The sequence below is a fragment of the Indicator indicator genome, chromosome 16 (assembly GCF_027791375.1).
Source record: "Indicator indicator isolate 239-I01 chromosome 16, UM_Iind_1.1, whole genome shotgun sequence".
Classification (NCBI taxonomy): Eukaryota; Metazoa; Chordata; class Aves; order Piciformes; family Indicatoridae; genus Indicator; species Indicator indicator.
The window spans coordinates 3,067,166-3,080,137 of NC_072025.1; the positions used below are offsets into that span (position 1 = coordinate 3,067,166).

The 12,972-nt window shown below is 54.1% G+C and overlaps 1 protein-coding gene across 1 annotated transcript in view; it reads right to left on the reverse strand.

Annotated features, from left to right (window-relative positions):
- Positions 1-1,744, reverse strand: part of SEMA7A (semaphorin 7A (John Milton Hagen blood group)) — a 38,548-nt gene extending 36,804 nt beyond the window's left edge. Inside the window, exon 1 of the mRNA XM_054388021.1 lies at positions 1,605-1,744. Coding sequence (XP_054243996.1) covers positions 1,605-1,716 — 112 coding nt within the window. The 5' untranslated portion in view covers positions 1,717-1,744. The remainder of the gene's footprint in view (positions 1-1,604) is intronic.
- Positions 1,745-12,972: the final 11,228 nt, after the last annotated feature.

The window sequence follows — 12,972 nt, forward strand, 5'->3', positions numbered from 1 at the left end:
GACAGACGTTTCTAACCAGAAATTCAACTTTCCCCCCACCCCCTCCCCTAAGCAGGGCAGGAGAAATGTCTATGGAGACATGCACGACCCCCCACCCCCACCCCATCCCCACTGTCAGGCTCTGTGCTTTCTCCTCTTCTTGCATCCCCCTTTTCTAGAGTCATTAAGGTTGGAAAAGACCTCCCAGATCATCAAATCCAATCCAACAGCACTGTGGCCACTAAACCATGTCCCAGAGTGCCAGATTTGGGGCACCTAAATGTGTTCATGTGCAGTAACCTGGTGATGCCCTTCATGCCCTGGACACCTTTTATTCTTTTTTTTTTTTAACACCTCCAGGGATGGGGACTCCACTACCTCCCTGGGCTGCCTGTTCCAATGCCTGAGCAGATAAAACAAATGATGCAGTACTAGGAGCAACCTCTCCCTGCCCTCCCTTGCCAGGTGGGGGGTGGTCCACTCCTCTTTGTGCAACCACGGCACCTCCAAGCCACCCACCAAGCCTTCCTCTCTTTCTCCTGCAGGCAGAGATGGGCCTGAAGGAGAAAGGGACCAGAAATAACAGCAGTGGAGTAACAGATGGTGCAGAATGAAGCAGGGGAAATTGGGTGTCCTCTGAAGTTGCTGCTGAATGGGAAGCACAGAGGAGCTGCTGTGCTGCAGAGCAGCGAGAGCTCCGCAGCCTGCCTCAACCCGCCGGGCTTAGGCAAACACCAGAAGCTCTTGGGGGGGAGGAGAGAAAGGGAGACAAGCTGGGGGATTTTTCTTAAAAACCTCCCTGGAGGATATTGATCCAAGGAAAAAAAAAAAAAAAGAAAAGGAAAGAAAAAAACACCGCAAAACCCAACCAAAAAATAGCTTGGATGACACAGATGAGAGCAGTTAAATGTTAGCCTGCTCTTTCCAACACATGAAGCTGGAGGCTGTCCTCTCAGCTTGCCCCTTGCAAACATTTCTTTGTTCAGTTTGTGCTGAGATCAGATATGAGCAGAGGTCCTGGTATGGCATTTTTTGGTGGACTGAGCTTCTCAGAGAGCAGAGCTTCTCAGCAAATATTTGCTCCCAGTGCTCTGTTTGAGGCTAACAGGGTGAGGACAGCAGAGGAATAAGGAAATTAACTGCATTGTGCAAAGAGATTTCTCTCCCATTTCTCCCTGCAAGTTCAGGAAAATGGTTACTGTGGCTGTTGGGGGGCTTTGGGCTGGGAGGAAAATGGGGGAACACACCCAGCTGGGAAGAAAATGGGGTTAGGACACACACATGTTTTAAAAAAAAAAAAAAAAAAAAAAAAAAAGACTAAACGATCTTAGAGGTCTCTTCCAACCACAACAACCCTCCGTTTCGGTGATCTAAAAATTCGATTAGAAGCAACCGAGAAAATCAGAAGGTGAAGCAGGTTTGGCTCGTTTAAAAGAGAACCAAAAAGTCTCCCTGAAGGCACCCAGCGAAATCACAAAACCGCCGCCAACTCTTCTCCAAAGAGCCAAGAGGCAGGTAGCAAAGCTCTCCCCCCAGCCCCCGCCGGCAGGCACAGCGAGTAGCTGTCAGCTGCAGCCGGCCGCCGCTGCCGCATCTCAAGGTTGCAGCAGGCTCCGGCAACTTACCTTGCGGAGCTGTGATGATCCTGGGGTTCACCTTGGAGCGTCCTGCCGCCCACGTCCCCGCTTGGCTGGCCCACAGGACCACGAAGAAAGCGACGGGGGATCTCCTGCCCATTTCTACTTCTTCAGCAGAGCAGAGAGCTCTTGAGCTTGTGAGGCTGACAGCTGCATTGCTGCTTCATACAAAAGAATGGGAAGCCTCCGAGGCAGCCAATGGCTGAGAGCAGGGAGGAGCTCTTCAGAGCCCTAAAGTGACACTTTCGTTTAGGAGCTTGCTCCCCAGCAGCCTTTTCTGGGCTTTTTCGGCCCTTTATTTTGTTTTCCCTTTCCCCCTCCCCCTCGTCCTGGAAGGGGAAGGTGGGAATCTGCTGCCTTTCTTCACCTTCTGGGCAGCCTGCTCTAGTGTGAAGCGTCCCTGCCCATGGCAGGGGGGTTGGAACGGGATGATCCTCGAGGTCCCTTCCAACCCTGTCAACTCTGCGATTCTGGCTCTTGAGGCATGCTGCAGGCATGTGATAACTTATCACAGAGGAACGTTGAGGTTGGTGTGAGTGAAATGAGGATGAAAACCTGCGTGGAGCGACACACACACACACACACGAGAGAAGTGACAGCAGACCAAGGGTGCAGAGGGCGACGACAAAGGACTGCAACTCCCAGTTGCTTAAATGGAAGGAGGTGGTGGGGGCAGAGAGCCAGGCAGGGGTGTGGAGGCAGCAGGACCAGCTTGCTGAACAGAAGTCTCCCGCTCCAGCACCGGGAGGATGCAGAGCAAGGCTGCGGCACACCCCCGGTGCCAGTGCTCTTTCTGCCACTGCTTCAGTCAGAGGACGGCCAAGGACCACTCCTAGGACGACCAAAGGCTGCTGAACCCTTTGTCATCAGCAACCAGGAAGGCTCTGAGCCGAAGAGCATCCTGTCCCTCACCTGGTGTCACACACACCCTCACCAGACCAGTCCAACCCGCACCGCCGTGCCCGGCAGCCTGCGGGAGCACCGGCCCCCAGCGCCTGGGGCAGAGCTACTTGGCACCAGGGGGCAGAGCTACTTGGCACCAGGGGGCAGGAATTCTCCCACCCCCAAGCCCCTGCCCTCGTTTTTAGGATGGGGTTGGACTCACTGATCTTTAAGGTCCCTTCAGGGTGCAGAAATTCTCCCTTCTCCAAAATCCTGCCCTCATTTTTGACACGGGGTTGGACTTGGTGACCTTTGAAGGTCTCTGCAGAGTACAGAAATCCTCCCTTCCCCAAAATCCTGACCCTGTTTTTGGGATGGGATTGGACTAGATGACCTTTAAAGGTCCCTACAGGGTACAGAAATCCTCTCTCCCCCAAAATCCTGCCCTCATTTTTGGGATGGGATTGGACTAGACGACCTTTAAAGGTCCCTACAGGGTACAGAAATCCTCTCTTCCCCAAAATCCTGCCCTCATTTTTGGGATGGGATTGGACTCAATGAGACCTTTAAAGGTCCTGTCAGGGTGAATAAATCCTCCCCCAAAATCCCACCCCCATTTTTTTGGGATGGGGTTGGACTCAATGACCTTTAAATGTCCCTTCCAAGCCAAAGCCCTCTCTGATGCTGCTGAGGATGGGATGCTGAGCACACCTGGTTCCAAAGCTCATCCTGCCAGGGGGCTGTGGGCACAGCCCTCGGGAAGTCCTTTCTGCTTTGCCCAGCCCTTCCTCATCCTCCCTGATCGCCTGTCAGGAGGCCAGGGAGGGCTCTGCTGGGCTTTGTGAAGCACTGTGTGAGGGTTGTTAATGAGAAGAGGAGGGCATTACGTGCCAGGAAAGCGAGGTGGGACGTGACCAGAATAGGAGAGCCCCACGGGGAACCCGCCAGGATGGAGGAGAGACGCAGCTGCGCCCTTTAAAGTTGGGTTTGAAGCTAGAGCCAAGCTGCTGAAGGAGATGAAGAGCAGCAGGACAAGGGAGGGCATTCTGGAGGAAGGTAAAAAAAAAGAAAAACCCAAACCAAAACCCAACCCATAAAAATTAATGAGCCAGCTAATGGTGAATTTTAAAGACCCAGAGGAATTTCCCCACCAGCTCTGAGTGTGGGGTTTCATCTTTAACCAACTGACCTGCTTGGGTAATTACAGGATGACAACACTGGTTAGCATCCTGGGCTTTTCTGCTGCTGTCATTCTGGTTTTTCACTTCTAGGCATGGTGATTCCCAGCATTGAACCATGTGGTGCTGTGTCCACCTCTGGAGGCCTCAGCAGAAGCCTCTGGAGTGGCTCCAGAGGAGGTCACAGCAATGATGGAAGGGTTGGGAGGGCTCTGCTGTGAAGCCAGGCTGAGAGAGTTGGGGTTGTTCAGCCTGGAGAAGAGAAGGCTCCATCCTGGGAGACCTTCTGGAGGCCTTTCAGTGCTTCAAGGGGCCAAGAAGAAAGCTGGGGACAGACTTCTAGCAGGGCCTGTTGTGACAGGATAAGGGGTGACGGGTTTAGACTAAAAGATGGAGATTCAGACTAGATTGAGGAGGACATTTTTTTACACTCAGGGTGGAGACCTTGGCCCAGGCTGCCCAGAGCAGTGGGAGATGCCCCATCCTTGAAACCATTCCAGGTCAGGTTGCTTGGGACTCTGAGCAGCCTGCCCTAGCTGCAGGTGTCCCTGCTGACTGCAGTGGGGCTGGACTGGATGACCTTGAGAGGTCCCTTCCAACCCAGGCCAGTCCACAACTCCATTCTCTGATTTTGCAGTCCCACTCTCCTCCAAACATCTGCCCCATCTTCCCCACCTCTCCCACAGGTCCTAAATCCCTCTTATCCCTCATTCCTTTGCTGAGGAGGCTTTCTGAAGGACACTTCACTGATGAAGACACTTTCAGGGAATCAGGAGGGAGAGAGAAAGTTCCTTTGTAAATCAGCAGCCTCAGCCACACGACCCCTGCTGACTCCTTAGCAAATGTGGGGACTTAGCACGTTGCAGCCACCCCAAATTTGGGCTGCACCAGAGGAGCTGCACAAGTTATTGTCAGCTTTGCCTTTACAACACAGCTGGTGGCAGGGGGGGAGGGGGGGGGAGGCTGGGAAAATGGCTTTCAACTCCCACTCTTGCCAGAGTTGCCAACTGGAAACACAGAAGGATTTTGATAGGAGATGAAGGAGGAGAGTTTCTGCCTTTATTAGAACAGTACAATCCTTTTGCTCTCTCCCCCTTTTCCTCCCCCAAACCACACAGCTGGGCACTCTGTGTGGTTGCCTTTCAGGTTTCTCCCCCACCTACAGCTAAAGAGAGGCCTCCTGTGCACAAAGTTCAGCTTCAAGCTCCCCCAAGACCTTGGAAGCCTTCAGCTCTAGGCTCTTTCTGCTTCCATAGATTCATAGAACAGAAGGAACACTAAAGATCAACTATTTGCAACCCCCCTTTCACGGGCATTGGACCAGGTTGCCCAAGGCCTCATCCAATACAGGATGTCACTTCATCTCCTGGAAGACCAGGAGCTAAGCCACCCCCTGAACGTGACTGTTGGGGTCACAGTGATGCTGCAGCTGAGGAAGAGGCTCAGCAGACAGCTTGCTGTGTCTCATAGCTCTGTGAGGCTCGGCTCTTAGGAGGAGCAGCTGAGGGAACCAGGTTTGCTTCATCTTCAGGAGAGGAGGCTGAAGGGAGATCTCATCACCCTCTACAACTCCCTCAAAGGAGGTTGGAGCGAGGCTGGGGTCAGGCTCTTCTCACATGCAACAGGTGGCAGGACAAGGGGAAATGGCCAGGGGAGGTTCAGGTTGGACATGAGAAGAAACTTCTTCCCTAAAAGGGTTCTCAAGCCCTAGGAGAGGCTGCCCAGTCACCACCCTGGAGGTGTTTAAAAGACACAGAGGTGTGGTGCTGAGGGACATGGACTTGGTAGTGTTGGGCTGATGGTTGGTCCTGAAGATCTTAAAGGTCTTTCCCAGCCTGAATAATTTTACCTTTCAGTGCTGAGCCTCAAGCAGCAGTTCATTAGTCATGGGAAACATGATGGGGGGGTGGGAGAAGAGGAAGGCCTGACTCCCACAGATACAGAAACATCAGACCATTGCAGAGGAAAGAGGTTTCAACACACAGGCAAGATCTGCTGGAGCAGCTCTCCTACAAGGACAGGCTGAGAGAGTTGGGGTCTGGTCAGGCTGGAGAAGAGAAGGCTCCAGGGAGACCTCAGAGCAGCCTTCCAGTACCTGAAAGAGGCTACAGGAGAGCTGGGGAGGGACTTTTGATAAGGGCTGGGAGTGACAGGAAGAGGGGGAATGGCTTTGAGGTGGGAGAGGGGAGGATTGAGACTGGAGATGAGGAAGAAATTCTTTCCAGTGAGGGTGGGGAGAGACTGGAACCGGTTGCTCAGGGAGGGTTGCGGATGCCTCATCCTTGGAAATGTTCAAGGCCAAGTTGGACAAAGCCTTGAGCACGCTGATGCAGGGGGAGGTGTCCCTGCCCATGGTGAGGTGGGTTGGAGCTAGATGACGTTCGAGGTCCCTTCCAACTCAAACCATTGTATGATCTGGGAGGATCAAGGCCACAGCATGAGGCACAGCTCGGTAGGGAAATGACCTCACGGTGAGGGCTGCTGCCGGCGCCGGCATGGAGCTCTGACCACAGAGCAGCCCAGCTCCTACACCTGGGAGGAGGCACAGAGCTGCTTTCAAGGTTACTCCAACCCTGCAGCAGTTGTTTCAGGAGCTGCTGAACACAAAGCAGTGCCCTGAATACAGCCAGGAAAAAAAAAAAAAAAAACTAAAAAGGCAAGAGGCGCACATCCCAAAGCAGGCACTGCCGTGGGAGAGAGCTCAGGAGCTGCTCAGCCTCCTGCCACCTCTAACCCAGGAGGAATTTGTACACAAGCAAGCAGAGCCCAGGCACCAGCCTCCCCCCTCCCCTCCTGAAGAGCTGAACTTCCCCAGTGCAAGCTCTGGGCTGTTCCTTCCAGTTGCAAGGTGGCTGGGAAGGCACAGGCTAGCTTCTGACAGCTCTCTCCTGCAAACCACCAGGCTCAGCTTTTCCTTCAGAGGAAGACCTTTTATTCAGCACTGCAGAGCAGACAGACTGCTTGAAGTTTTATGGTTGAGGCAACCTAGCCCTTATGAAACATCCTCTCCTGTGTCAGCTGTCAGGTAGCTCAACAATCTTTTGTTAACTCCAGGGGTAGGCGTGTGACCTCTGGAAGCAACCAGTTAGGTGTGGGGGTGGCTCTGATCACAGGCAGATCCTTCCATGGGAAAAAAAAAAACCAAACACACCACTCCCCAAACCACAAACATGTTTATGTCTGCTCAAGCCAGACAAGAGCTCCTCTCTGTTGTGTCATCTCTTGTAGAAACCACAAGGGCAGCTCCAGAGGGACTTTCTGTACGTGAAACAGAGGGCTGAGAGTGGGCACCAGGTCCTTCATGTCACAGAAATGGGTTGGGTTGGAAAGGACCTTAAAGATCATCTGGTTTCAACCCCCCCAGCCACGAGCAGGGACACCTCCTACTGAAGTAGGTTGCTCCAGCCCTATCTAAGCTGTTTTTGAACACTTCCATGCTTGGAGCCTCCCCACCAAGGTGGATCTTTGACTGCTTGAAGGCAGGAACAAAGAACTGCCACATGTGTGTGGGCTTCACAGCCCTTGCCCTATGCTCCATGTCACCATGGAAGTCCTGAGTGAAACCCTGCCTGCACCAGGGCCCTGCTGAAGGATGGGCTGATGTCCCACGAGGCTGGGACATGAGGACAAATGACTGCTGCAGAGCTTGGGACATGAGAAGAAACTTCTTCCCTGGAAGGGTTCTCAAACCCTGGAACAGGCTGCCCAGGGCAGTGGTGAAGTTCCAGTTCTCATCCCTTGCATCTCACCTTTGGGAATGAGTCGACTTACAGCCTGCACTCGGAGAGGCAAGATGTGAAATTCCACTCACTGCTTCTCTTGGCACTGCCTTACAGGTCCTTCATTCCTCAGCTGACAAAGTGAGGTGGGAAGGGAAGGGAAGGAGGGAAGAAGGTCATTTATCAGCAAGCTGCTGCATTCCTGCTTTGGACACGTGAACTGGAAGGGACATTCCAACCTACAAATCCTCCCCCCCCCGACCCCCAGATCCGACCCCCAGATCCTCCCCCTCCAACCCCCAGATCCTCCCCCTCCAACCCCCAGATCCCCACAGCTCCCCCATCCTCCCCCACACAGCTCACCTCCACCCAGCCTTTAAGCTGGGCTGAGCCTGGAGGGGCTGATCAGCTGGTGACACAGCAAAGCTACTGCCCCATGAAGGGTCACTAAAAGGGTCAGAAGAGAGCCCCAGGGCTTTAAAATGGAGCCAGAGAAGGGGTGAAGGAACCATGTGCCCCAGCACAGCCTTTTCTAGTAGATCAACCCCACTGACTACCAAAGGCTGCCCAGAGAGGCTGTGGAGTCTCCTTCTCTAGAGGCTTTCAAGATGAGTCTGGCCACGCTCCTGTGTGCCCTGCTTTGGCATGGGGCTTGGACTGTATGTTCTTCAGAGGTCCCTCTCAACCTCTTTCCACTCACAGAACCATTCTGGCTGGGAAAGATCTCCAAGATCATCATCCCAGCACCACCATGGCCACTAAACCTGCCCCCAAGGGCCACGGCCACACATTTCTTGAACACTTCCAGGGGCAGTGACTCCACCACCTCCCTGGGCAGCTTGTTCCAGTGCCTGACCACTCTTGCAGGAAGGAAATTGATCCTAACATCCAACCTAAACTTCCCCTGGTGCACCATTTCCTCTTGTTGTACGAAAAGCAACCTGTGGCAGAGCCACCTTGCACTCAGCTCTTTGGAGAGCAGCACAAAACCCCTCCCTGGGACTCCCTCTCTCCTCAGCACTTTCCCCTTGGCCGCTGAGGAAACCCCCCTGGGGCTCAACCCCAGGCAGGACCTCCCAAAGCAGAGCTTCATGATGGCAGGAGCCTGCAGAGGTCCTGCTTGAGGACTAGCCACCAACTCAGCTCCTCTTGATGACCCTGAGCCTTGCCCTTTCCCATGTGCCTGGCAAATGCTGGTGACATTAACAAGCAGCACCCTCCAGAGAGCTTCAGTGAGGACTTGGGGCCCAAGGAGGTAAAATAGCTGCAGATGGGTGACACAGACCACCAAGTGTGTGCCCACCCTCCAGAGCAGGGTGCCAAAGGCTTGAGGGAGTAAATAAACCCTAGTGTAGAGTCCTACCCAATTCAAAGGAAAGGAAAAAAAAAAAAAAAAGAGGAGGAATGAAGTCTCTCTGTGGAGATCCACCCAGGAGAGCTGCACCTTGATCCATCAGTGCTGGATCCTGCCAGCTCTGGCTTCCCACCAGGGCTCAGCCAGCCTGGACTCTGTTTGGCTCACCTGAGGCTCTTGGTGGTTCTTCTCTTGCCCACTGTGCTCCTCTGCTTCCTGACAGGTCCTGGAGCTCAGGGTAGCATCACCATGTGCTGCAGAGCAGCTCCCAAGCTCTCCCGAGGGAATGGCTACACTCAGGGGGATGGAGCAGGCTGCCCAGAGAGGTTGTGGAGTCTCCTTCTCTGGAGAGATTCCAAACCCACCTGGACACTATGGTGCTGGGCAAGCTGCTGTGGCCACCTCTGCTTTAGCAGTGGGATCAGTCTGGATGATCTCCAGAGACCCCTTCCAACCCCAACATGCTGGGATTCAGCTGGGCAAAGCAGCCTCCTCCACAGCTCTCTGAATGGCTCCAAGGCCAGCAGGGGCTCTCAGGGTCCAGCATCCCCTACACCCCATAAACAATCTCCATTAAACCCTCCAAGTGCTCCTGGTGACACTCAGGTTCAGACTGCCCCCCCCTGCAATCTGCTCTCCCATTCCCTGCCATAAGAGAGATCGTTAAGGTCATGATGTTCTCTGGGGAATCAAAACAAAGTCCACCAGGTCCCCACAGAGCCACTTGAAGCTGCTGCTGCAGCTGCTGTTGGGGAAACAAAAAAAAAAAAAAAATGCCAAGCAGCTCCTCCACACTGGCCAGGCAGATAGAAGATAAAGTGGAGGCTGCTGAGGAAAGTTAACTCCTTGGCAGGAGATGAGGTTGACCTTGCAGCACTCAGGCACGTCCAGCAGTGCTCTCTGTCTCTCCAGGAAGGGCAGGGACACCTAAGAAGTGGCCTATCTGCTGCTCCTCCTTCACATTTTGGCCCAAGGAGCCCTCCTGCCCGCCAGCCCTGGGCCAAGTGACGCAGAAGGTGAGTGTCTGCAGCTCAGCAGGGTCCTTGGCTGGGGCTTGAGAGCCTGCCTGCTGCCAGGGAGGCTCAGCACCACACAGGCTTTGGTTTCTCTTCCCACCAGCCATGGGAAGCCAGCCAGCTCTCCCAGCAGGAGAGTGGCAGCAGCTCAGGATCTCACCATGTGCTGGACCCCATCTGCCTGCCTTTTCCTGTGTGACCTGTCAAAACTCCCAACAGGGACACTGACCCGGGCAGGGAAGAGCTCCTCTCTCTTCCTGCCTCCTATCTGCCCTTCCTGGTGCAGGCTGGGTGCCTGTCAGCTGCTTCCTGGTTGTCCTGTGGCCAGGCCACCTCATTTGGGAAAGGCATTGCAGGAAGCCAGAAGCAAGCAGGTCACAAACCTTTGGGAAGGGAGGGAAAGAATGAGGCAGAAGGAAAACAAGGGGAGGTTAACTTGTCTGACCAGCTAGCAGCTGGCAGGATCCACGGGGTGATTAAATTACACACAGTGAGAATTCCTTTGGGATAAGAACATTTAACGCCAGGGAGCTTCACCTCAGAAAGGAATCTCCTGGAGACAACACAGCATTCCTCCTGACTGCCACCTCTCCCTCTCACCTCTTGCTGCTTCCAAGGGTGCCAGCAGCCCCAGGCACCCCAAAAGTAAACCCTCAGAGTTTGCTGGGACTGCCACCACCTCCTGTAGAGTGCAGCAAGCCAGCAGTTGCCTCTGCCCCAGCCCCACAGCTCACAACTCCTCCCTCCAGCTGCCTGGAGGCTTTGAACCTGTGCCTAAAGCACAGGGCTGCTGCTGCAGGGTGCACAGAGCAGGGTGCAATTTATCTGTGTTTAAAGAAGGAAGTTGTGTGGGGTCTGTTAACACCCCACAGCTGGCTCTACAAATCACAGAACCCCAGCGTGGTGAGGGTTGGAAGGGACCTCTGGAGCTCACCCAGTCCGACCCCACTGCCAAAGCAGGGCACCCACAGCAGCTTGCCCAGCAGCACAATGCCCAGGGGGAGTTGGATCTCTCCAGAGGAGACTCCACAACCTCTCTGGGCAGCCTGCTCCAGGCCTCCAGCACCCTCACACCAAACAAGATTCTCCTCCTCTTCAGATGGAACCTCCTGGGTTCCAGTTTGTGCCCATTGCTCCTTGGCCTGTCCCTGGGCACCACTGACAAAGAGTCTGGCCCCAGCCTCTTGCCCACCACAGGTCCTTCAGCTCTTGCTGAGCATTGCTCAGTTCCCCTCTGGGGCTGCTCTTCTGCAGGCTCTCAGCCCCAGGGCTCTCAGCCTTTGCTCCTCACAGAGCTGCTCCAGGCCCCTCAGCAGCTCTGCAGCCTCCCCTGGACTCTCTCCAGCAGTTCCCTGTCCCTCCTGAACTGGGGAGACCAAGATTTGGCACAGGACTCCAGATGTGGCCTCACCAGGGCAGAGCAGAGGGGCAGGAGAACCTCCCTTGACCCAATCCTCTTGCCCCCTACCCTTCAGCTCTTGCTGAGCATTGCTCAGATCCCCTCTGGGGCTGCTCTTCTCCATGCTCAACACCCCCAGGGCTCTCAGCCTTTCCTCCTCACAGAGCTGCTCCAGGTCCTTCATTCAGCATCTTTGTAGCCTCCCCTGGACTCTCTCCAGCATTTCCCTGCCTCTCTTGAACTGGAGAGCCCAGAATTAGACACAACACTCCAGAGATGGCCTCAGGCAACTGGCTGCTGGAAATTGTGTCAGAGATGGATCTTTCTCTGCTCTCCCTGCTCTTCAGGCTTTCTGCAGCATCTGTTACCTGGCCGCTGCAGAAGACAGGGGACTCAGGCTGTGATCCTGCAGAATCCATTTGATGCTCTTAATACCCCTGGAGAGGAACTCTACAGCCCTCCAGCTTCTCCCTCAAACTCAAAACCTAAAGTTAATGCAGCCTGCTGACCAAGGAGACCATGCCCTTAAAGCAGCAAGGTCTCAAAAGCGCTTCTGGGACAACCATTCTGCAGTGCTGGCAGCCTGCAACACTCAGAAGTCAGCTGCAGAGACTCTGTGGTCAGAGATGCTCCCCCAAATCCCTTGTTTCACCTCAACAGCTTAAGAGTTTCTGTTTTGCTTAAAGTTTGCAAGGCTCAGTGCAAGAGGACTGGAGTCAGGAAGCTTCTTCCTGCTCAAAGCCAGCAGCCCAGGCATTGTTTTGACTTCAAAGGACATGTCAGGGGATGTTTAGCTTCTTCCCTCTGAACTTTGCTTTTGTTTACCATACCCAGCCTCCAGCACCCTTGTAAGGCAGAACTAAAACTACACACACTGCCATAAATCCCTGGATCCCAGCATGGTGAGGGTTGGAAGGGACCTCTGGAGCTCACCCAGTCCGACCCCACTGCCAAAGCAGGGCACCCACAGCAGCTTGCCCAGCAGCACAATGCCCAGGGAGGGTTGGAAGCTCTCCACAGAAGGAGGTTCCACAACCTCTCTGGGCAGCCTGCTCCAGGCCTCCAGCACCCTCACACCAAAGAATTTTCTCCTCCTCTTCAGATGGAACCTCCTGGGTTCCAGTTTGTGCCCATTGCTCCTTGTCCTGTCCCTGGGCACCACTGACAAAGAGTCTGGCCCCAGCCTCTTGTCCCCCACAGCTCCTTCAGCTCTTGCTGAGCATTGCTGAGATCCCCTCTGGGGCTGCTCTTCTCCAGGCTCTCACCCCCAGGGCTCTCAGCCTTTGCTCCTCACAGAGCTGCTCCAGGCCCCTCAGCAGCTTTGTAGCCCTCAAACCAAAGGACTGCTCCTAAATTCTGCAACCTATAAATATCAGAACACTCTAAATACAGAAGAGTATAGAAGGAAATTAGAAGCATCCTCACAAATGTGACACTTGCAGTACATTTCTGCTTTCAGCAAGTTAAAAATGAGTCAGTTGCCTCCAAACTGCACTGGTTTGGCTCTGCAGTTGGCATCACATGGACTCAGCTGAGCAAAGCAGAGCTCCTCAAGAGGCCCCCTCAGTGACAGCCTTCAGCTCACTGAAGCAGCACAAAGCTAAGTGAAGCCCAAGAAAACATTTTTGTGTTTCCTGACACTTTGGCATCCCTCACAAGGACAAAGCTGCAAGCAGCCAGCAAACCCTGTGCAAAGGAAAAAACAAGGGCTGCCAGGTAAGCTCCCTGCTGCTGCTTCTGATGTGGATGCATCCTGCCAGGCTGCCCAAGATTACCCCTCCAGCCCCAGCAAATCCTGAGCTGCTGCA